This window comes from Dromaius novaehollandiae, chromosome 32, assembly GCF_036370855.1.
Source record: "Dromaius novaehollandiae isolate bDroNov1 chromosome 32, bDroNov1.hap1, whole genome shotgun sequence".
In the NCBI taxonomy this organism is placed as follows: Eukaryota; Metazoa; Chordata; class Aves; order Casuariiformes; family Dromaiidae; genus Dromaius; species Dromaius novaehollandiae.
Genome location: NC_088131.1, coordinates 352,255 through 375,055, shown reverse-complemented (window position 1 = coordinate 375,055; position 22,801 = coordinate 352,255). Strand labels below are relative to the sequence as shown.

Genomic DNA, 22,801 nt, shown 5'->3' with positions numbered 1-22,801 from the left:
GAGGGGCGAGTCCGCTGTCCCCTATAGGATTTCCCTTGTGCCCTACAGGGCTCCCCTATGGCACCCCCTCTCCCCCCCACACTGCCCCCGGGGACCCCCGCAGGGCTCCCTCCCTCCCCCCTGTAGCCCCCATACGCTGCTCCCACTAGGGTCCGCTGCTCATAGCGCCCTTTTTACCCTTTCTATAGGCTTTTCCCTATAGATTTCACCTATAGCTTTCCCCTTTCTCACCCTACGGCTCCTGCTCGCTCTCCCCAGACGCTGCCCGGGGCAGCATGCAAATATATGCAAATTCCCCCCCCCCCCCCGCAGCTACCAGCGTGCGGCCGCGGGGAGCACGCAAATGTCGCAGTGACGACAGCAAAGGGGCGGGGAGGGAATATGCAAATGTATGCAAAGCAGCCCGCCCCCTCCCTCCGCCCGCCCCTGCGCGGCCACCGTCTTCCGCCAGCAGGTGGAGCAGGGTCCAGTCTGCGCATGCGCGCTCGCATCCGTCCCCCCTCCCTCCCCACCGGCACCACGTGGGCGCAGCCCGCCACGTGCCCGACACGAGGCCGCCCGGAGCGGAGCCGCCAATGAGCGCCGGCGTCGCGGAGCGGGAGCCGTTCGCCGGGCGGCGGCCGCCCAATCGGCGGCGGGCTCTCCGAGCCCGGGGGAGACGCCGCTTCCCATTGGCCGGCGGGCGCGCGGCGGGCCGTTGCTGATTGGGGCGGGGGCGGAGGCGACCCTCCCGCCGGGAACAAAACCAGCGGCAGGGCGGCGGTGGGGGCCCGGAGCCGGAGCCCGACCGGAGCCAGGGGCGGGCGGAGGAGGAGAGGAGACAGCGCGGCCTCGCGGCACGATGCTGAGCGAAGCGCAGAGCGCGGCCGACGGCGCCGCCGCTGCCACCACCGAGCCACCCGCAGCCGCGGCCCCCGCGCCAACGGCCGCCCCAACGGCCGCGCCGCGAGCCACCGCGGCCAAGCGCGTGCTGGGTGAGCGGGGGCGGGGCCGGCTCCGCCCGCGGGGCGGGGCCAAGGTGGCAGGCAGCCTATCAGGCGGGGTGCCCCGCAGCTCCTCCCTTTGGGGGCGGGGCCGGGCGGGAGGTACAGCCCCTCCTGGTGGTGATTGACAGCTGGGGCTGTGGGCACAGTGCTGCCTTTCCCGTGGGGGTGATTGACAGCTGGGGCTGTGGGCGGGGCTCTGCCCTTCTTGGGGGGATGATTGACAGCTGGGAGCTCTAAGGGGGGGACTTGGGGGGGCTGTTGATTGACAGTTGTGGGGGGCTGTGGCCCCCCCTTGTTTTGATTGACAGCTGGGATGCTCCCTGCATCCCTGCAGGCTCCTCCCCCTCGGGGGTTTTGGGGGGGCTTATGGGGGTCTCCCCTTTGGGGGGGGTCACTTTACTGTGGGTTTGGGGGGGCAGTTGGGGCCCCCCCTTGGCCCTGAGGGGGCATCCGCTGGTCCTTGGGGGGCTATTGGGGGTCCCATTTTGGCCTTGGGGGTCCCTTGGCCATGGGGGGGACAAGTGGGGGGGAAATGGGGTCCCCCTTTTTGGCCTTGGGGTCCCTTATCTGGGGGGGGAGCAAGTGGGGGGTCCATAGGTTCCTCCCTTTTGGCTTTGGTGGCCCCCTGCCCATGGTGGGGGGGGGGGGACACTGAGGGGGCCCATAGGGTCCCTCATCTCTAGCTTGGGGTCCCCTGGCCATGGGGGGGGGCATAGGGTCCCCCATTTTGGTCTTGGTGTCCCCTAGCTATGGGGGGGACAAGTGGGGGGGGTCCATGGGGGTCCCCCTTTTTGGTCTTGGGGGTCCCCTGGCTGGGGGGAGGAGGATGGGGGGGTCTTTAGGGTCCCCTGATTTGACCTTGGGGGTCCCCTAGCTGGGGGGGCAGTGTGGGGGGGTCTTTAGGGTCCCCTGATTTGGCCTTGGGGGTCCCCTAGCTGGGGGGGCAGTGTGGGGGGGTCTTTAGGGTCCCCTAATTTGGCCTTGGGGGGTTCCTGGCTGTGGGAGATGAGGGGGGGGGGGGGTCCTTGGGGTGCCTGGTTTGGTCTTAAGGGTCCTCTGGCCATAGGGGCCTCCATGGGGCCCCCCAGTTTGGTCTGAGGGGTCTCCAGGGTGGGGGTGGGGGGCTCTTGGGGTCCCCCATTTTGGCCTTGGTGGCCCCCTGGCCATGGGGGACCAAGAGGAGGTTTGTGTGGGGGGGTCCCCCCTGTTTGTGTCTCGGGGGTCCCCTGGCTGTGGGGACACCATGAGAGGGTCTATGGGGGTCTTGGTGGCCCCCTGACCACAGGAGGGGGACAAGGGGGGGTCCCCTGGCCATGGGGACACCATCAGAGGGTCTGTGGGGGTCTTGGTGGTCCCCTGACCATGGTGGGGGACAAGGGGGGGTCCCCAGCTTGGTCGTGGGGGTCCCCTCACCCCATGGGGAGCCACCGGGCTAGCGAGTGGGGTCCGATGGGCTCCGAGCTTGGGGGGCAGGCGCGACCCACGGTTTTGAGGGGGGGGGCACAGGGCAAAGGGGGGGCACGGGGGGTCTCACCCTGCCCTCTCGCCCCGCAGCCACCCAGGTGCTGGGCACCGTCAAGTGGTTCAACGTCCGCAACGGCTACGGCTTCATCAACAGGTGAGAGCCGCGTTTTGGGGGTCCCGCCGCGGCCATCTTGGGGGTCCCAGCTGGGGGGGGCCGAGCCGAGGAGGGACACGGAGGAACCAGCCCCAAAAGGGCTTCAAATCCAGGGCTGGGGGGGGGGAATCGGTGGCTTTGCAGCCCCCCCCGACCCCCCTTTTTCCATCCTCCCCCCAGGAACGACACCAAGGAAGACGTCTTCGTGCACCAGGTAAGAGCGGCCGCCTCGGGGTTCATTTGGGGGTTTTGGGGAGCGTCATGATGCCCCAAACCCCGTCAGCGGGGGCGTGGGGGGGGCACGAGGCCGATGTGTCCCCCCCCCGCCGCAGACGGCCATCAAGAGGAACAACCCGCGCAAGTTCCTGCGCAGCGTCGGCGACGGCGAGACGGTGGAGTTCGACGTGGTGGAGGGCGAGAAGGTAGGAGGGGTCGGGATGGGGACGGCGGCGAGGGGGGGGGACGGCCACCCTGGGCCCCCCCCCGACTCGCCGCCGGCTTCCGCAGGGCGCCGAAGCCGCCAACGTCACGGGCCCCGGCGGCGCCCCGGTCAAGGGCAGCCGCTACGCTCCCAACCGCCGCCGCTTCCGCCGCTTCATCCCGCGGCCCCGGCAGCCGCCCGCGGACGCCGGGCGGCCCGAGGGGGCCCCCGAAGCCGAGGCGCCCCGAGACGCCGCCGCCGCCGCCCCCCAGGCCCGGCCCCCCCCTCCGCCCCGCCGCCGCCGCCCGCCCCCCTTCTTCTTCCGCCGGCGATTCCTCCGGGGACCCCGGCCCCAAAACCAGCAGGACGCGCAGCCCGCCGAGGTGAGCTCCCATCCCGCTTCCTTCCCGGCGGGATCCCCTTTCCCAGCCGCTTCCCAACTAATTTTCCCGGCTTTTTCCCCCCCCCCAGGGTGTTGACGGGACCGAAGCGAAACCGGCCGCGCAGCCCCAAGGAGACCAGCAGCCGGTCCAGGCCGCCGAGCGAGCGCCAGTCCCTCGCTTCCGGCCCCGCTACCGCCGGTGAGTTCCCGGGAATGTCACGGAGGGGACAGGCAGCATCCCGCTCCCTCCGGCAGCGGCGTTGCTTCGCACCAGAGGCTTTTCCCGCTCCAATAAACCCAAAATGGGGCCGGGAAGCGCTGGCGGCTCAGCCCGGCACACGGGGAGAGCCCTGCTCCCTCCCGCCCTGGTGGTTTTGGGCTGAGGATCCCCGTTTTGGGGAAGCCGAAGGGTTTGGGAGACGCCGGCGGGGGCCTCGGAGCAGCTCACCATCCTGTTTCCCCCCTCTCCAGGCCTTTCCGTCCCCGGCCGCCCCAGCAACCGGCCACGGAGGGAGGCGACGGCGAAACCCGAGCGGTGCCGGTGCCGGCCGACGGCGTCCGCCCCGAGCCCCAGCGCCAGCGCAACCGGCCCTACTTCCAGCGGCGCCGGCAGCAGGCCGGCACCCCCCGGCCGCCCACCGCCGAGGTGAGCCCCCACGTCCCCCCCCTGCAAAATCCACATTGGGGGGGGGGGTTACATCTCCTTTTTTATCCCTATTCCCCACATCCGATTTGCAAGTTTTGCTCCCGGATTGGGATTGCTCCGGCAGGGATTCCCGGATGTGTCCGGCGCCCTCGGGGCATCCCGCACCCTCCGCATCGGGGTGTGGGGACAGCCGGCGTCCGGGTGTGACTCAGCCCTGAGTCACCCGCTCCGGCAGCACAGCCGGCGCCAGCCCGGTCCCCTCCGGCCCTGTTTTGGGCCCGTTTCCCACAAAACGGTGACTCGTGCTCCAGAAACGCCGCCGACCACGTGGGCCGCATGCCGCCAGCTCCTGGGGCCTGCCGGGATTTCGGCTCCCGCTGCAGCAGCCCCAAAATCAGCAAAAAAGGGGGAAAAAACCCCAATCGAGGTGCAAATAACCGGGGGGTGTCTGTCCTGCCGGCACCCCCACCGCTCTCCTCCCCCCCCCCCCAGCCCACCGCCCCCAAGGAGCCGCCGGCCCCCAGCTCCGCGGCAGCCGGCGGTGACACCCCGGCCTCCTCCGGGGCTCCGGGTCCAGAGCCGGCGCTGGACGCGGGCAAAGCCGCCATCACCCCCGAGCCTGGCGCCCCGCCGGCCCCCGAGCACCAGCTCCTCGAGGTGAGGGCGCTTTTGGGCTTATTTCTCCCTGATTTGGGATTAGAAATGCGGGTGTGGGGGGGTGAGGGCTTTTTGGGGCTTATTTCTCCTGGATTTGGGGCTGGAAATGGGGTTGGGGGGGATGAGGGCTTTTGGGAGCTTATTTCTCCCCAATTTGGGATCAGAAGTGTGTGTGTGGGGGTGGTTGAGGGCTGTTTTGGGCTTATTTCTCTCAGGTTTGGGGTAGGAAATGGTGTTTTTTTGAGGGGTGAGGGCTTCTTCAGGCTTATTTCTCCCTGATTTGGGGTCAGAAATGGGGTTTTGGGGGGTTTTTCCCCCCCCTAACACCGAGGTGCCATTTCCTCCGCAGACCTCGGTGCCTGAACCCGGAGGCGAGCCGGCACCGGTGCTGCTGGCGTAGAGCCGCGGCGCTCGCCGGAGGGACACCGAGAGCCGTGACCGGGTAAGGAGCCAGCTTCGGCTTTCTTTAGCAATCGGGGGGAGCCAAAAAGTCTCGGAAAAGGGGGGTTTCGAGAGCCGCCTCCCTCCCGGACGCCTGGGCCCCCGCGGGGCCGGGCCGGAGTCCGTGCGGCTGCCGCGACGCTCGCTCCGCTTCGTCCGCAGGTGTCCCGCCGCCTCCACCCGTCCCGACGCCCCTTTGCTCTGCACGGCGGCCGCCAGCGGGGGATCTTGGCCCAAAACCGGATGATCTTTGTTTAAAAAAGGGAAAGAAAAAAAAAAAAAAAACCCCGTTTTCCCCCCCCCCGAAGTCCCCGTCCAGAGAGAAAACTGGTTGTTGAAAGGTATTTAAGTTTCTCGCCCTCTCCTTGCCCTCGGCGGCACCGGAGCACTGTGCAGGTTGCGTGTGGAGTAAAGGGGTTTTGCACCGACTTCGCCCGCGTTTTGGGTCTTTTTCCTGGCGTTTTGGGTCTCTTTCCCGGCGGTTTAGGGGCAGTCGGGGGCGACGGCGCCGTCTCCGCGGTCCGAGGGCCCCGCGCAGCTCCGGTGCCTCGGTTTCCCCCCGTCGGGCTCCTCTGTGCTGCTGGAGACGGGGCTGGGGGGGTCCCGGGGGGGTGTCGGGGCCGGCCTGCCCTTGACGGAGGCGAATTCCTGACCCGAGGCAGCCTCGGCCCCGGGGACAGCTAATTCCCCTCCCGTGCTGGCACCTAAATGTCACCGCAAAGTGACTCCGCCGGGGCGCCGGGCCAAGGAATCCGGGCCCTGGCTCCCGGCCGCGGCGGATTAATCCCTGCCCCCCCGCCCCCCCCCTTTCCCAAGGCCGCTTTTGGGGGAGATAAACCAAACCCTCGGCGCCGGCGTCCCCCTTCCCCGTGCTTGCCAGGGGGTTATAACCCCCCACAACCCCCTCAGCGGCAGCACAACCCCAATACGAGACACCGGAGAATCCCCACATTGCTGGGGGGGGGCTGACACCCCCCCAACCTGGCTCTTTTTTTTTTTTTTTTTTTTAGGTTTTCTCCCCCATTTTGGGCGCCCTCGCTGAGCGCGAGCCCCATTTCCCGTCGGCCTTTACGCCCGGGGGGGGGCACCCCCCACCCTGAGCCATTTTGGGGGGCAGCCGGCCCCCCCCAAAGTGCATGTGTGTGTACATATATATATATAATTTTTTCCTATTCTCTCTGCGTCCGTATTTACAGCAGGGCGAGCGCTCGGGGGGGGGGGGGGGGTCCGGTGCCCCCCCCCCACCCCGCGCCGTGCCGCGGCAGCGCTCAGGCGGGCGCCTCGGCACCCAGGTACTCGAGCTCGGTGCAGGCCTTGACCTCCTGGTCGAGCAGCGAGGGCGTGCGGCGGAAGGCGGCCGCCACCTCCTCGAAGGTGCGGCCCCGCGTCTCGGGCACCCGCAGGTAGGTGAAGAGGGCGAAGGCCGCCAGGAGCCCCGCGAACAGCAGGAAGACGTAGGCGCCGCAGGCGTGCTGCGGGGGGGAAAGGGGGTGAGCGGGGGGGGGGGGACACGCCCCGGGGCCCCTGTGTCACGTGTGTGTCGCCCCCAGGGTCGCGTGGCCCTTGGCGATGCTCGTGCCCCTCATCGGCACACGCGTGTGCGTCGGGGTGACATGTGTCACCCTGGTGAGCGCACAGCTCTCACGAGGGTGGTGGTGCCCCTTGGTGCACACGTGTCACCCTGGGGAGCACGTGGTGCTCATGAAGGTGTTGGTGCCCCTTGTTGGCGCGTGTGTCACACCTGATGCACACGTGTCACCCTGGTGAGCGTATGGCTCTCACGAGGGGGATGGTGCCCCTCACTGGTGCACGTGTGTGTGCCCTGGGAGGTGGCACATGTGTCACCCTGGTGAGCATATGGCTCTCACGAGGGTGATGGTGCCCCTCGTTGGCACACGTGTGTGCCCTGGGAGGTGGCACACGTGTCCCATGGGAGCACATGGCTCTCATGAGGGTGTTTGTGCCCCTTGTCAGTGCATGTGCGTGTTGGAGGTGGCACACGTGTCACCCTGGTGAGCACACGCCTCTCACAAGGGTGATAGTGCCCCTTGGCGCACACGTGTGTGCCCTGGGAGGTGGCACACGTGTCCCATGGGAGCACATGGCTCTCATGGGGCACAAACACCCTCTTGTCAGTGCATGTGCGTGTTGGAGGTGGCACATGTGTCGCCCTGGTGAGCACACGCCTCTCACAAGGGTGATGGTGCCCCTTGGTGCACACGTGTGTGCATTGGGGTGGCACACGTGTCACCCTGGTGAGCGCATGGCTCTCATGAGGTCACTTTTGCCCCATACTGGCACACGTGTGTGCATTGGGGTAGCACACATGTCACCCTGGTGAGTGCAGGGCTCTCACAAGGATGTCTCTGCCCTGCAGTGGCACACGCATGTGCACCAAAGGTGGCACACGTGTCACCCTGGTGAGCACATGCCAGGGGTGTTGGTGCCCCTCTTTGGCCCGTGTGTGCCCTAGAAGGGTGCACACGTGGCCCTGGTGAGCACGGGGCCCTCCCAAGGGTCTTGGTGCCCCTCCTTGGCACACGCATGTGCCCCGGGAGTGTGCACACATGGCCCTGGTGAGCGCGCAGCTCTCACGAGGATGTTTCTGACCCATAGTGGCACGTGTGTCACCCTGGGGGGGGGTGTGGCTCTTGCAACGGTGCTTGTGCCCCTCCTTGGCACACGTGTGCCCCAGGCATGTGCACACGTGGCCCTGGTGAGCACATGGCTCTTGTGAGCCTTTTCCTGCCCTGCAGTGGCACATGTGTGTGCGTCAGAGGTGGCACACGTGTCACCCTGGTGAGTGCACGGTTGTCATGAGGATGTTTCTGTCCTGCAGTGGCACACGCGTGTGCCCCAGGCGGATGCACACGTGGCCCTGGGGAGCACACGGCTCTCACAAGGACATTTTCACCCCATAGTGCCACACACGTGCATCAGAGGTGACACACGTGTCACCCCGCTCAGAGTGCGGCTCTTGCAACGGTGTGTGTGCCCCTTGCTGGCACACGCGTGTGCCCCAGGCGGATGCACACGTGGCCCTGGGGAGCACACAGCTCTCACAAGGACATTTTCACCCCATAGTGCCACACACGTGCATCAGAGGTGACACACGTGTCACCCCGCTCAGAGTGCGGCTCTTGCAACGGTGTGTGTGCCCCTTGCTGGCACACGCGTGTGCCCCAGGCGGATGCACACGTGGCCCTGGGGAGCGCTCGGCTCTCACGAGGCCATTCCCGCCCCGTGGTGGCACGTGCGTGCGTGGTGGTGGCACGTGCGTGCGTGGTGGCGGCACACGCGTGCGCCCCCGTCCCGTCCCGTCCCCCCCCCGGTGCGGGGCTCACCTCGAGGGCGGGGAAGGCCATGCCCACGGCGAAGTTGGCGCTCCAGTTGGCGAGGCCGGCGAGGGCCATGGCGGCGGGCCGGGGGCCCTGCCCGAAGAGCTCGGCGCCGATGAACCAGGGGATGGGCCCCGGCCCCAGCTCGAAGAAGGCCACGAAGCCGAAGACGGCCGCCAGGCTCACGTAGCTGGGCAGCGCGCTGCCCCCCGCGCCCCCCTGCCCCGCGCCCCCCCGTCAGCCATGGCTGGGGGGGGGGGGGGGCGAGGGCGGGGGGCTGGGGGGCACGAGGGCAGGGGCGGGCTGGGGTATCGGGGGGCTGGGGGTATCGGGGTGTGGGGATATTGGGGGTGAGCAGGGTGCTGGGGGTATTAGGGTGGGGGGGTATTGGGGGGAGCAGGGTATCGGGGGGCTGGGGGTATCGGGGTGCGGGGGATATTGGGGGGAGCAGGGTGCTGGGGGTATTAGGGTGGGGGGTATTGGGGGGAGCAGGGTATCGGGGTGCTGGGGGTATCGGGGTGCGGGGATATTGGGGGTGAGCAGGGTGCTGGGGTATCAGGGTGGGGGGGTATTGGGGGGAGCAGGGTATCGGGGTGCTGGGGGTATCGGGGTGCGGGGATATTGGGGGTGAGCAGGGTGCTGGGGGTATCAGGGTGGGGGGGTATTGGGGGGAGCAGGGTATCGGGGTGCTGGGGGTATCGGTGTGGGGATATTGGGGGTGAGCAGGGTGCTGGGGGTATTAGGGTGGGGGGATATTGGGGGGAGCAGGGTATCGGGGTGCTGGGGGTATCGGGGTGCGGGGATATTGGGGGTGAGCAGGGTGCTGGGGTATCAGGGTGGGGGGGTATTGGGGGGAGCAGGGTATCGGGGGGCTGGGGGTATCGGGGTGCAGGGATATTGGGGGTGAGCAGGGTGCTGGGGGTATCAGGGTGGGGGGGTATTGGGGGGAGCAGGGTATCGGGGGGCTGGGGGTATCGGGGTGCAGGGATATTGGGGGTGAGCAGGGTGCTGGGGCTAGCAGGGTGGGGGGGTATTGGGGGGAGCAGGGTGCTGGGGGTATTGGGGTGCTCGGGTATTGGGGGGAGCAGAGTGCTGGGGGAGCAGGGTATCGGGGTGCTGGGGGTATCGGGGTGCAGGGATATTGGGGGTGAGCAGGGTGCTGGGGCTAGCAGGGTGGGGGGGTATTGGGGGGAGCAGGGTGCTGGGGGTATTGGGGTGCTCGGGTATTGGGGGGAGCAGAGTGCTGGGGGAGCAGGGTATCGGGGTGCTGGGGGTATCGGGGTGCAGGGATATTGGGGGTGAGCAGGGTGCTGGGGCTAGCAGGGTGGGGGGGTATTGGGGGAGCAGGGTGCTGGGGGTATTGGGGTGCTCGGGTATTGGGGGGAGCAGAGTGCTGGGGGAGCAGGGTATCGGGGTGCTGGGGGTATCGGGGTGCAGGGATATTGGGGGTGAGCAGGGTGCTGGGGCTAGCAGGGTGGGGGGGGTATTGGGGGAGCAGGGTGCTGGGGGTATTGGGGTGCTCGGGTATTGGGGGGAGCAGAGTGCTGGGGGAGCAGGGTATCGGGGTGCTGGGGGTATCGGGGGCAGGGTGCTGAGGGATGGGCATATCGGGGTGCTGGGGGTATCGGGGTGCTGGGGGTATTGGGGTGCTGGGGGTATTGGGGGAGCAGGGTGCTGGGGGATGGGGGAATTGGGGTGCTGGGGTATCGGTGCAGGGGTATTGGGGGGAGCAGGGTGCTGGAGAATGAGGGTGCTGAGGGGACGGGGGTATTGGGGTGCTGGGGGTATCAGGGGTGAGTAGGGTGCTGGGGGATGGGGGGACAGGGGTATTGGGGTGCTGGGGAGGGGGGTACTAGGAGGATGGGGTATTGGGGTGCTGGGGACGGGTTTTGGGGGAGGGGGGTATTGGGGTGAGCAGGGTGCTGGAGAATAGGGGTATTGGGGTGCTGGGGTTTTGGGGGATGGGGTATTGGGTGCTGGGGATGGGGGTATCGGGGTGCTGGGGTATCAGGGTGCAGGGGCATGGGGGTTTGGGGGTATCAGGGTGCTGGGGCACAGGGGTATTGGAGGGCTGGGGGTATCGGGGTGCAGGAGGTGTTGGGTTTCGGGGTGCGGGCGGGTGTCGAAGGTGCGGGAGCTCTGGGGCTGGAGCGCAAGGTCTCGGGGTGCGGGGTGATTCGGGGGGGTGGGTGCGGGGTCTCGGGGTGCCCCCCACTCACCTGGAGGTTGAGGGCGGCGGTGAGGGTGACGGCGCAGCCCAGCATCCCCAGCAGCCCCAGCAGGTGCAGGGTCCGGCGCCCCGCGCGCTCCACCAGGAACACCTGGGCCCGGGGACCGTCACGGTGGGGGGGGGACGGGGACGCGGGGACGTGGGGACCGCCATGGTGGAATGCCCAGGGGACCATCACGGGGGGACACGGGGACTGCCGGGGGGCTGTGGGGACAGCCACCACCATGGGAACCATCACAGAGGGACGTGGGGACCACCGTGGGGACGTGGAGATGGCCACCGCCATGGGAACTGTCACAGGGGGACGTGGGGACCACCATGGGGACAGCCACCACCATGGGAACCATCACAGAGGGACGTGGGGACCACCGTGGGGACGTGGAGATGGCCACTGCCATGGGAACTGTCACAGGGGGACGTGGGGACCACCGTGGGGACAGCCACCACCATGGGAACCATCACAGAGGGACGTGGGGACCACCGTGGGGACGTGGAGATGGCCACTGCCATGGGAACTGTCACAGGGGGACGTGGGGACCACCGTGGGGACAGCCACCACCATGGGAACCGTCACAGAGGGACGTGGGGACCACCGTGGGGACGTGGAGATGGCCACTGCCATGGGAACTGTCACAGGGGGACGTGGGGACCACCGTGGGGACAGCCACCACCATGGGAACCATCACAGAGGGACGTGGGGACCACCGTGGGGACGTGGAGATGGCCACTGCCATGGGAACTGTCACAGGGGGACGTGGGGACCACCGTGGGGACAGCCACCACCATGGGAACCGTCACAGGGGGACGTGGGGACCACCGTGGGGACGTGGAGATGGCCACTGCCATGGGAACTGTCACAGGGGGACGTGGGGACCACCGTGGGGACAGCCACCACCATGGGAACCATCACAGAGGGACGTGGGGACCACCGTGGGGACGTGGAGATGGCCACCGCCATGGGAACTGTCACAGGGGGACGTGGGGACCACCGTGGGGACAGCCACCACCATGGGAACCATCACAGGGGGACAGGGGCACACGGGGACCACCATGGGGACGTGGAGATGGCCACTGCCGTGGGGGGACATGGGGATGGCCACCACCGTGGGGACTGGCACTGCTATGGGGGAACATGGGGACCACCATGGCGACCTGGGGATGACAACCACCATGGGAACCGTCACAGGGGGACGTGGGGACCACCGTGGGGACACGGAGATGGCCACTGCCGTGGGGGGACATGGGGATGGCCACCACCGTGGGGACTGGCACTGCTATGGGGGAACATGGGGACCACTACGGCGACCTGGGGATGACAGCCACCATGGGAACCGTCACGTGGGGACCACCGTGGGGACACGGAGATGGCCACTGCCATGGGGGGACATGGGGATGGCCACCACCGTGGGGACTGGCGCAGGGGAACATGGGGAACCACCATGGGGGGACAGGGGGGACCACCACCATGGGGACATGGGGTCCACCGCCACCATGGGGACTGTCACAAGAGGATGTCCTGATGGGGGGGGACCCAGAGCCATCACAGAGGTCACCATGGGGGAGGACACGGGGTGGGGGTGCCGGGGTCGGGGGTCACCTCACCGAGACCACGGTGGTGGCCATGTTGACGGCGCCGGCCCCGATGGTGGCGTAGACGGGGTGGGTCAGCCCCGCCCGCTCAAAGATGGACGTCGAGTAGTAGAAGATCTGGGGGAGGGGTGGGAGGGGGTGGGGTCAGCACGGGGCCACGCCCCCTTGCCCCGCCCTCCCACCTGGCCACACCCCTGAAAGCCCCCCCCTCCCATCCCACATGGCCGTGCCCCACTGGACCTGGAGCCCCCCAGGCTCTGCCCCCATTAGGCTCCACCCCTTGGGGGCCCAGCCCTGTTAGGCCCCGCCTCCCCATGAAGCCCTGCCCCCTGAGGCCACACACCCCCAGGGACCTCCCTCCTGTGAGCCCCCCCCCAGGCCCCACCCCCATGAAGCCCCGCCCCAAAGATCCCACCCAGACCTGCCCCAAGGGCCCCACCCCAGAGACCCGACCCCATAGGCCCCGCCCCCTTCCCTTCAAGCCCCGCCCCGAGCCCCCACCCCTGGCCTGGGCCCCGCCCCCCGGAGGCCCCACCCCCACAGAGGCCCCACCCCCTGCTGCACCTCCTTACAGCCCTGCCCATCCCCCAGTGTGGCCCCGCCCCCAAGACCCCACCCCCGTAGGCCCCGCCCCTGTGGCCTCCACCCTCAGAAGCCCCGCCCCCATAGGCCCCACCTCCTCACGCCTCACTTTACAGCCCCAACCCCGTAGGCCCCGCCCCCAGAGGCCCCGCCCCCTGAAGCGCCACTTTACAGCCCCCCGAGGCCCCGCCCCAGGCCCCGCCCCGAGGCCCCGCCCCCTGCAGGCCCCGCCCCCAGGAGGCCCCGCCCCCAGGAGGCCCCTCCCCCTGAACCCCACCACCCCCAGAGGCCCCGCCCCAACGCCTCTCCCCCCAGGCCCTGCCTGAGGCCCCGCCCCCTTAGGCCCCGCCCCCTTAGGCCCCGCCCCCTTAGGCCCCGCCCCCGCGGCGCCGCCCTCACCGCGTTGATGCCCGAGAGCTGCTGGGAGAGCTGCAGCACCAGGGCCACCAGCAGCGGCTGGCGGTAGCGGCGGGCGCGGAGCAGCTGCGCCAGCCCCACCCGGCCCCCCCGCGCCGGCGCCCGCAGCTCCGCCCCCAGCGCCGCCAGCCCCGCCCCCGCCGCCCCCGCCCCCACCAGCCGTGCCAGGCCTGCGGGCACGGGGCGGGGGGGGGCACGGCGGGGGGGGGGACGGACGGGGGGACGGACGGGGGGATGGACGGACAGGGGGGACGGACGGGGGGACGGGGGGACGGACGGGGGGGACGGACGGGGGGGACGGACAGGGGAGGGGGGACGGATGGGGGGACGGACGGGGGGGACGGACAGGGGGACGGGGGGACAGACGGGGGGACGGACGGGGGGGACGGACAGGGGAGGGGGGACGGATGGGGGGACGGACGGGGGGGACGGACAGGGGGACGGGGGGACGGACGGGGGGACGGACGGGGGGATGGACGGACAGGGGGACGGGAGGACAGACGGGGGGACGGACGGGGGGACGGATGGGGGGACGGACGGGGGGGACGGACAGGGGGGACGGACGGGGGGACGGACAGGGGGACGGGGGGACGGACAGGGGGGATGGACGGGGGGACGGATGGGGGGACAGACAGGGGGACGGGGGGACGGACGGGGGGACGGACAGGGGGACGGGGGGACGGATGGGGGGACGGATGGGGGGACGGACGGGGGGGACGGACAGGGGGACGGGGGGACAGACAGGGGGACGGGGGGACGGACGGGGGGACGGACGGGGGGATGGATGGGGGGACAGACGGGGGGACGGACAGGGGAGGGGGGATGGATGGGGGGACGGGGGGACGGATGGGGGGATGGACGGGGGGACAGACAGGGGGACGGGGGGACAGACGGGGGGACGGACGGGGGGATGGATGGGGGGACGGGGGGACGGATGGGGGGACAGATGGGGGGCGGGGGATGGACGAGGGGAGGGATGGCAGGACGGATGCAGGGATGGACAGAGGGACGGATGGACAGACATGGGGAGGGACATGGGGAGGGATGGAGGGATGGACAGAGGGACGGATGGACGGACATGGGGAGGGACATGGGGAGGGAGGGAGGGATGGACAGAGGGACAGACAGACGAGGGGACGGAGGGAGGGAGGGGTGGATGGACAGGGGGACGGACATGGGGAGGGACAGAGGAATGGACGGATGGAGGGACGGACACGGAGAGAGAGAGAGAGAGAAAGAGCTCGGTTAGACGGGAGGGACGGGGACACCACCCCCACCGGCCACCGTGGGGCAGGAGGGAGGGATGGAGGGATGGGTGGAAGGAAGGATGGAGGGGTGGAGGGATGGAGAAGTGGAGGGATGGAGGAGTGGAGGGATGGAGGGAGGGATGGAGGGAGGGATGGAGAAAGGGATGGGTGGAAGGATGGAGGGAGGGATGGAGGGAGGGATGGAGAAAGGGATGGGTGGAAGGATGGAGGGAGGGATGGAGGGATGGATGGAAGGATGGAGGGGTGGAGGGATGGGTGGAGGGATGGAGAAGTGGAGGGATGGAGGGGTGGAGGGATGGAGGGAGGGATGGAGGAGTGGATGGAGAGGCAGATGGAAGGATGGAGGGAAGGAGGAATGGAAGGAGGAAGGGATGGAGGAAAGGAAGAAGGGATGGAGGAATGGGAGCAGAGATGGAGGGATGGAAGGAGGGATGGCAGGTTGGATGGAGGGAAGGGGGGATGGAAGAAGGGAAGGAAGGGGGATGGAAGGACAGATGGAGGGAGGGGAGGGATGGAAGGAGGGATGGAAGGAGGGATGGAGCAACGGAAGGAGGGCTGGGAGAAGTGAAAGAGAGATGGAGGAAGGGATGGAAGGAGGTAGGGATGGAGAGATGGAAGGAAGAAAGAGGGAAGGAGGGAGAGAAGGAGGGAGGGATGGACGGAAGGAGAGCTGGAAGAGGAGGAGGAATGGAAGCAGGATTGGAGGAATGGAAGGAGGGAAAGAGGGATGGAGGGAGGGATGGAAGAAGGGAAGGATGGAAGGAGGGACGGAGGGAAGGAGGGATGGAGGGAGGGATGGAAGAAGGGAAGGATGGAAGGAGGGATGGAAGGAGGGCTGGAAGGAAGGAGGGCTGGAAGGAGGGAAGCAGGAATGGAGGAAGGGAAGGAGGGAAGGAGGGAGGGAAGGAGAAAGGGAAGGAGGGAAGGAGGGCTGGAGGAAGGGCTGGAGGAAGGGAAGGAGGGAAGGAGGGCTGGAAGGAGGGAGGGCGGGAGGGGTTCGGGGGGGCACTCACTGTCGCGGGCCTTGCCCTCGTGGCGCCGCACGGCCAGCAGGAAGCGGGGGCTCTCGGGGCAGAAGGGCAGCAGCAGCACCTGCAGCGCCGCCGGCACCAGCGCCAGCGCCAGCAGCAGCGGCCAGCGGCCCGCCGAGCCCAGCAGCGCCTCCAGCCCCAGCACCTGCGGACGCGCGACACCGCCTGTCACGACATGCCGTGACATGTCACGACACGCCACGACACACCACCACGCGCCAGTGCATGGGGCCCCGTGGGCTGCCGAGCCCAGCAGTGCCTCCAGCCCCAGCACCTGCAGGACAGGCGATATCGTGTGTCACGACATGCCACGACATGTCACGATACGCCGCGACATGCTGCGACATGCCAACGCGCCGCGACACGCCACCACGCGCCAGTGCATGGGGCCCCGCAGGCTGCCGAGCCCAGCAGTGCCTCCAGCCCCAGCACCTGCAGGACAGGCGATATCGTGTGTCACGACATGCCACGACATGTCACGACATGTCGCGACAGGCCAACGCGCCGCGACATGCCAACGCGCCCCGGTGCATGGGGCCTTGCGGGCTGCCGAGCCCAGCAGGGCCTCCAGCCCCAGCACCTGCAGACGCGTCGCGACACGTCACGACACGTCGCAACACGCCGTGACACGCCACGACACGCCAGGACACACTGATGCATGCCAGTGCACGGGGCCCCGCGGTGCACGGCAGGACGCGCGGGGACATGTGGGGACACACGAGGACACGCTGAAACACGCCAGCACGTGCTAACATGGCGGGGAGCACTGCTGGCCCCCCCCCCCCGTATGGGACATGCACATGGCACACGGACATGGCACACAGGCATGGGATACGGACATGGGACACGTGACATGGACATGGACACGGACACGGGACACGGACACAGGACATGGGACACGGGACATGGACATGGACCCAGGACACAGACATGGGACATGGGAGGGGTCACGCGGGGACACGGGGTCGCGCCAGGGCTTGGGGCCACGCGGGGCCGTGGGGGACACGGGACAACATGGGATGCGCGGGGCCCCCCCAACTGCCCGCCTGGACCCCCAGGACCCTCAAGGACCCCCCCAGTGCCCCCAGGGACCCCCAATTGCCCCCCAGGCTCCCCCAATTGCCCCCAGGGCCCCCCCCCGGCTTACCTGGGCCCCCAGGATGCCGGTGACGATGGCCAGCTGGTGCAGGGTGCCCAGGGCGCCGCGGAGCCGCGTGGGCGCGATCTCCCCCACGTACATGGGCACCAGCCCCGAGGCCAGCCCTGCGCACACGCACACGCGTGAGCACGCGTGACCACGCGGGTGCGGGGCCGTGGGGTCGCACGGCCTTGCACGCGTGCACGGGAAGGGGGGACGGCATCACATGCGTGTGCGGGGCCGCGGGGTCACACGGGTCCCGGCCCCAAGGCCAGCCCTGCGTGCGGGCACATACGTGAACACGCATGAGCAAGCGTGTGCAGGGCCGCAGGGTCACACGGCCTTGCACGTGTGCATGCAAGGGCGGGATGGCATCACACGCGTGCGCACAGTCACGGGGTTACACGGCTTTGCACGCACGTGCGTGGGATGGGCGGGACGGTGTCACATGTGTGTGCACGGCCACACGGCCTCCCACACACGTGTGCCCCCCCCGGGGCTCCCCCAACCTCCCCCGGGGAACACGCCCTGACACACGTGTTCTCCGCCGCACACGCGTGTGCACGGCCCAGGGCCGTCTGGGGGGGGCATCGCATGCATGTGCACACACGTGTTGGGGCGCGCGGGGGGCGGAGCCGGTACCTGAGTAGGCGCCGACGAGGAAGCGGCCGAGGATGATGAGGGTGTAGGAGGGGCCCAGCTTGGCCAGGCCCATCAGGGCGCCGCCCACGAAGGCCAGCGCGTTGCTGGCGATCATGGCCCGCTTCCTGGGCGGGGGGCGGGGCCTGTGCGTCACGGCCACGCCCACCCCACCCGGGCCACGCCCACCCACCCAAAAGCCACGCCCCTTCCACCCTCCATCTCCATAGAGGGGCCCCCTCTAACCTGCCTCACCCCTGGACACGCCCCCACCCCATAGCCACACCCCCTGCATTGGCCACGCCCCCCACACGCCCTAGCCACGCCCCCTGAGATGGCCACACCCTCTCTTTATTGCCTCCCTTTGCCCTAGGTGTGACCTGACACCAATGGGACCACCAGGGACACGCCCTCTCTTGGCCACACCCCCTCTTGGCCACACCCTGCCCTTAGCCACGCCCCTTTAGTGCCTGACTTGTGGCTCCACCCACCCTTTGTGGCCACACCCCCCTCCTTGGTCCCACCTGGTTCCTCCCCCCTGGCTGGGGTTTGTGGCCACGCCCCCTCTCTTGGCCACACCCCTCCATCACCCACGCCCCTCCATTGGCCACGCCCCTCTCCCTAGCCCTCCTCCCTTAGCCCCTTGCTGCCCTTTTCATAACCCCGCCCCCTTCCCTGGCCACAACCCCTGGCCACACCCCCTCCCCAAAGCCACGCCCTCACCCCTACAGCCACGCCCCCACCTTTTGCCACGCCCCCTCCTGGACCACCACCCCCTTTAGCTCATGGGTTGTAGGCAGGGCCCCCTCCCTTGGCCCCGCCCCTTGCCTGACCTCGTCCCTTTGGCCACGCCCCCACCCCGTGGCCACGCCCCCTCCTTTGGCCACGCCCCCTCCCCTGGCCCAAGCCCTGGTTGTACCCAAGCCCCCCCTCCCTAGCCGGGACACCGCGAGGCCCCGCCCCCAGGAGGCCCCACCCCCGAGGCCCCGCCCCCCGAGGCCCCGCCCACCTGCCGAGGCGGTCGGCCAGCAGCCCCACGGCCAGCGAGGCGGCCATGCCGCCCACGGAGAAGATGGCGACGGAGAGGGCCCAGAGGGTGGAGACGGTGGAGGGGGCCGGCGGCACCCCCCAGCGCCGCAGCCACGTCGCGTTGTACTCGGCCTCCAGCACCTGCGGGCGACCGCGGGGGGCAGCCGGGGGGCAGCCGTGGGGCAGCCGTGGGGCTGGGGGCTCCCGGGGGGCTGGGGGGCACCTTGGGCACCCAGGGGGGCAGAGGGACCTGGGGGCACCTTGGGCACCCATGGGGGCAGGGGCCACCCCGGGGATCATGGGGCAGCCATGGGGCAGCCATGGGGCTGGGGGGCACCAATGAGGTCAGAGGCCACCCAGGGGATCATGGGCAGCTATGGGGCAGCTATGGGGCTGGGGGGCACCAATGAGGTCAGAGGCCACCCAGGGGATCATGGGCAGCCATGGGGCAGCCATGGGGCTGGGGGGCACCAATGAGGTCAGAGGCCACCCAGGGGATCATGGGCAGCTATGGGGCAGCTATGGGGCTGGGGGGCACCCATGGGGTCAGAGGCCACCCCGGGGATCATGGGGCAGCCATAGGGCTGCCATGGGGCTGACAGACCCCTGGGGGAACCCGTGGGGCTGGGGGGCACCCAAAGGATCACAGGGCACCTGGGTGGCCCCCATGGGGCTGGGGGGCACCCAGGGGGTCGGGGCACTTAGGGGCACCTGGGGGGCACCCATGGGGCTGGGGGGCTCCTAGGGGCACCCGTGGGACTAGAGAGCACCCATGGGGCCGGGGGGCACCTGGGGGGCACCCATTGGGCTGGGGGGCACCCATGGGGCTGGGGGGCCCCTAGGGACACCCATGGGGCTGGAGAGCACCCCTGGGGCCGGGGAGCAGCCGGGAGGTACTGGGGGGTGTCGGGGGGGTTCTGGGGGCATGGGGGGGGTCCGGGGCCCAGGCGTCCGGGCCGCCCACCTTCTGGGGCGCGTTGATGACGCCGATGTGGTAGCCGAACTGGAGGGAGCCGAGGACGGCGGCGAAGACGGAGAGGGCCAGCGTGGGGGTGAGGCCCGGCTCGTGGGGCGCCGCGTCCTCCTCCTGCCGCACAGCCGTCACCGGGGGGGCCCCGGCGCCCGGGGGGCCCAGGCGTCCGGGGGCACGGGCATCCGGGGGAGCCGAGAGGGGGGACATGGGGGACCCAGGGGTCCGGGGGGGCCAGGCGTCCGGGGGGCAGGGGGAGACAGGGGGCCCGGGTGTCCGGGGGGGCCAGGAGGGGGGAGATGGGGGACCCAGGGGTCCAGGGGGACTGGGAGGGGGGGACATGGGGGGCCCAGGTGTCCGGGGGAGCTGGGAGGGGGGAGACAGGGGACCCAGGGGTCCAGGGGGGTGGGCGTCCAGGGGGGCCGCGAGGGGGGAGACGGGGGACCCAGGTGTCCGGGGGGGCCCAGGCATCCCCGGGGGGTGGGGGGAGACGGGGGACCCAGAGGTCCAAGACAGGGGACCCAGGCGTCCGGGGGGCCCAGGTGTCCGGGGAGGGGCGGGAGGGGGGACATGGGGGACACAGGGTCCAAGACAGGGGACCCAGGTGTCCGGGGGGGCCCAGGCATCCAGGGGGGTGGGGGGAGACGGGGGACCCAGGCGTCCGGGACGCGCCCTCCCCCTCCCTCTCCACCAGAGGGGGGGTGTGGTGATTGACAGCGGCGCCCTCCAATCGGCCGCCGCCGGCAGCGGCGGGGGGGCGGGTCCCCGAGCCGCACCTTCCACTTGGCCGCACCTGGAGGGCCCAGGCGTCCGGGCTGCCCCTCCCCCGCCGGCCACACCCCCGCCCTGCCCCCAGAGGACCCAGGCGTCCGGGCGCCCCGCTCCCCCCTCCCCCACCACCCCGGACGCCTGGGCCCCCTGGGGGGCAGTGGAGGGGGGAGAAGGGGGGGTCTCGGACGCCTGGGTCCCCTGGGGGGGGGGGTTCCCGGACGCCTGGGTCCCTTTGGGGGAAGGGGGGGGAGGGGGGGGTTCCCGGACGCCTGGGTCCCTTCCCGGTGCCGGGAAGCAGCGAGTCGCGGCCCCCCCGGACCGGCCCCGGCGGAGGCGAAATTCCCCTTATTTGGGAAGGAGCGGCGGGGCCCCGGACGCCTGGGCCCCCTCGGGGGGGGGAGGGGGGGTCCCCGGACGCCTGGGCCCCCCCCAGGGGCGGAGCGAGGGCGCCCGGACGCCTGGGACCCCCTGGAGGGGACTCGACTATAATTGCCCCCCCTCCCGGCACCAGTTGCCCCCCCTGATCCCAGTTGCCTCCCCGGCCCCAATTGCCCCCCCCGGCCCAATTGTGCCCCCCAGGCCCAGTTGCCCCCCCCGATCCCAATTGCCCCCCCCCAGGCCCAATTGCCCCCCCCGGCCCAATTGCCCCCCCCCAGGCCCAGTTGCCCCCCCCGATCCCAATTGCCCCCCCGGCCCCTGTTGCCCCCCCTGATCCCAGTTGCCCCCCCCCGGGCCCAGCTGCCCCCCCCGGGCCCAATTCCACCCCCCCCCCGGCCCTACCTCATCCCTCTGGATCTGCTGGAATCCGCTCGGCATCTCCGCGGCGCCGGGGGCAATTCCCGGGGGGGGCAATTCTCGGGGGGGGGGCAGTTACAGGAGAGGGGGGGCAGTTACCGGGAAAGGAGAGGGGGCAACTCCCGGGGGCCGCGACCCCCCCGGGGCAGTTCCCGGGGGGGGCAGCTCAGGGGGGCAGTTCCCAGGAGGGGGGCAGGTCCCGGGAGGGTGGGGGGGCAGTTCGGGGGGGGGGCAGTTCCCGGGGTGGGGGGTCCCGGGGGAGAGGGGGGGCAATTCCCGGGGAGAGGGGGGCAATTCCCGGAGGGGGCAGATCCCGGGGGGGGGGGCAGTTCCCGGAGGGGGTCCCGGGGGGGGAGGGGCAGATCCCGAGGGGGGGCAATTCCCTTGGCGGGGGGGGGCAGGAGCGCGGGCGCCCCCCAGCGGCGGGGCGGGAGCGGCGGCGGCAGCGGCGGCGGCGGCGAAGTGGGAGCGAGCGGCGGCGCCGGCGGGTCCCGGTGCGAGAGGGGGCGGAGCTTGCGCCAGGCCACGCCCCATCTCCCCTCCGAGCCACGCCCCCTTGCGCCGAGCCACGCCCCGCGGGTCGCGCCAAGCCACGCCCCCTCCGCCACCGCCTCCTCCCAGGACACGCCCCCTTCCCCCGGCTCCCCCCGTCCCTGCGTTGGGGGGGGCCGGTGTTGGGGGGGGTCCGGCCGCCTGGGTCCCTATGGGGGGGGGCACCCGGACGCCTGGGTCCCTTTGGGGGGGTGGAGTTAAGGGGGGAGGGGCCCGGACGCCTGGGTCCCGCCCCCGCTGTCCTCAACTGACCCCGCCCCCCCCCGGAGGGGGGGCAGAGAGGGGTGTCCCCCCCCCTGCTCCGCCTCCGGAACGGGATGTTTTTGCCCTAAAATAGACTGAAACGTCACTGTCGTCCCCCCCCCCCCCCCGCAAAGCGGCGACCCCGGACGCCTGGGTCCCTCGGTGGTGGGGGGGGGGGGGGGGGCCGGACTCCTGGGCCCCCGCAGTTGAAGGAGGGGGGTCAGTGGGGGTGGGGGGGCCCGGATGCCTGGGCCCCCCGGGGGAGCAGTGGGGGGAGGAGCAGGGCCCCGGACGCCTGGGTCCCCTGGGGGGGGGGGGAACATGTGAGGGGCTATTTTTAGCCCGGGGCTGTCAAATGTCAGGTCCCACAATGTCACCCGGGGGGGGGGACACAGGGGCCGGGGGGGGACACTTAAAGGGCCAGTGCCAAATTTCCCAGCCTCTATTTATCCCCCACCCCCAGGATTCCTGCAGCGAGCGGCCCCGGACGCCTGGGTCCCTTTGGGGGGGGTATTATGGGTGCCCGGATGCCTGGGCCCCTTTGCGGGGGGGGGTATTCCAGGTGCCCGGACACCTGGGCCCCTCTGGAGGGGGGGGGTTATGGGTGCCCAGACGCCTGGGTCCCTTTGGAGGGAGCAGGCCGGGCGCCCGGACGCCTGGGTCCCTTGTGGGGGGGGCAGGCGGGGCGCCCGGACGCCTGGGCCCGGCGCCAGGCAGAGGCGGGTGCCAGGTGCTGGGGACGTGACTCAGCGGCACGTGAGCCGGTGCGTGGCCGTGTCGTGTGTCGCGTCCCCGTCACCCGCCGTCCCCGGGGAAGGGACGGGGCAGGGCGGGGGGACGCGCACAGCTGTCGGGGCCCGTCAGGCCCCCCCGGGGGGGACACGGGACGCAGGAGGTGCAGGGGAGAGATGGGGACACGGGACACGGATGGGGCAGGTGGGACACGGATGCGCAGGGGACACACAGGGGACACACAGGGGACACGCTAGGGACACAGAACACAGACACGCAAGGGATGTAGGACACAGACACACAGGGGACATAGGACATGGGCACG

At 70.3% G+C, this 22,801-nt stretch overlaps 2 protein-coding genes across 2 annotated transcripts; one reads left to right on the top strand and one right to left on the bottom strand.

Annotated features, from left to right (window-relative positions):
- Positions 1-452: 452 nt before the first annotated feature.
- Positions 453-5,495, top strand: YBX2 (Y-box binding protein 2). Its single transcript, XM_064501076.1, has 10 exons — positions 453-974; positions 2,541-2,604; positions 2,785-2,818; positions 2,937-3,026; positions 3,112-3,408; positions 3,497-3,606; positions 3,879-4,053; positions 4,546-4,710; positions 5,060-5,152; positions 5,314-5,495. The coding sequence occupies exons 1-9, from the start codon at positions 842-844 to the stop codon at positions 5,108-5,110; spliced, it is 1,119 nt and encodes a 372-aa protein (XP_064357146.1). The 5' UTR covers positions 453-841; the 3' UTR covers positions 5,111-5,152; positions 5,314-5,495.
- SLC2A4 (solute carrier family 2 member 4) lies at positions 5,149-21,838 on the bottom strand. The gene is made up of 11 exons (XM_064501075.1): positions 20,935-21,838; positions 19,378-19,500; positions 18,394-18,554; positions 17,388-17,512; positions 16,755-16,870; positions 15,590-15,752; positions 13,291-13,478; positions 12,322-12,426; positions 10,709-10,810; positions 8,496-8,708; positions 5,149-6,623 (listed from the first exon to the last, which is right to left on the bottom strand). Exons 1-11 carry the CDS (start codon positions 20,968-20,970, stop codon positions 6,420-6,422), a joined length of 1,536 nt encoding a protein of 511 aa, XP_064357145.1. The 5' UTR covers positions 20,971-21,838; the 3' UTR covers positions 5,149-6,419.
- Positions 21,839-22,801: the final 963 nt, after the last annotated feature.

Excerpts from the sequence above, each read along its gene's own strand:
- YBX2 (XM_064501076.1), top strand. The coding sequence starts at position 842 with ATGCTGAGCGAAGCGCAGAGCGCGGCCGACGGCGCCGCCGCTGCCACC. Across the intron at positions 3,409-3,496 it reads AGGACGCGCAGCCCGCCGAG|GGTGTTGACGGGACCGAAGC; the intron begins GTGAGCTCCCAT and ends CCCCCCCCCCAG. Across the intron at positions 4,054-4,545 it reads CCCGGCCGCCCACCGCCGAG|CCCACCGCCCCCAAGGAGCC; the intron begins GTGAGCCCCCAC and ends CCCCCCCCCCAG.
- SLC2A4 (XM_064501075.1), bottom strand. The coding sequence starts at position 20,970 with ATGCCGAGCGGATTCCAGCAGATCCAGAGGGATGAG. Across the intron at positions 18,555-19,377 it reads TCATCAACGCGCCCCAGAAG|GTGCTGGAGGCCGAGTACAA; the intron begins GTGGGCGGCCCG and ends GGTCGCCCGCAG. Across the intron at positions 17,513-18,393 it reads CTGGCCGACCGCCTCGGCAG|GAAGCGGGCCATGATCGCCA; the intron begins GTGGGCGGGGCC and ends CCCCCCGCCCAG.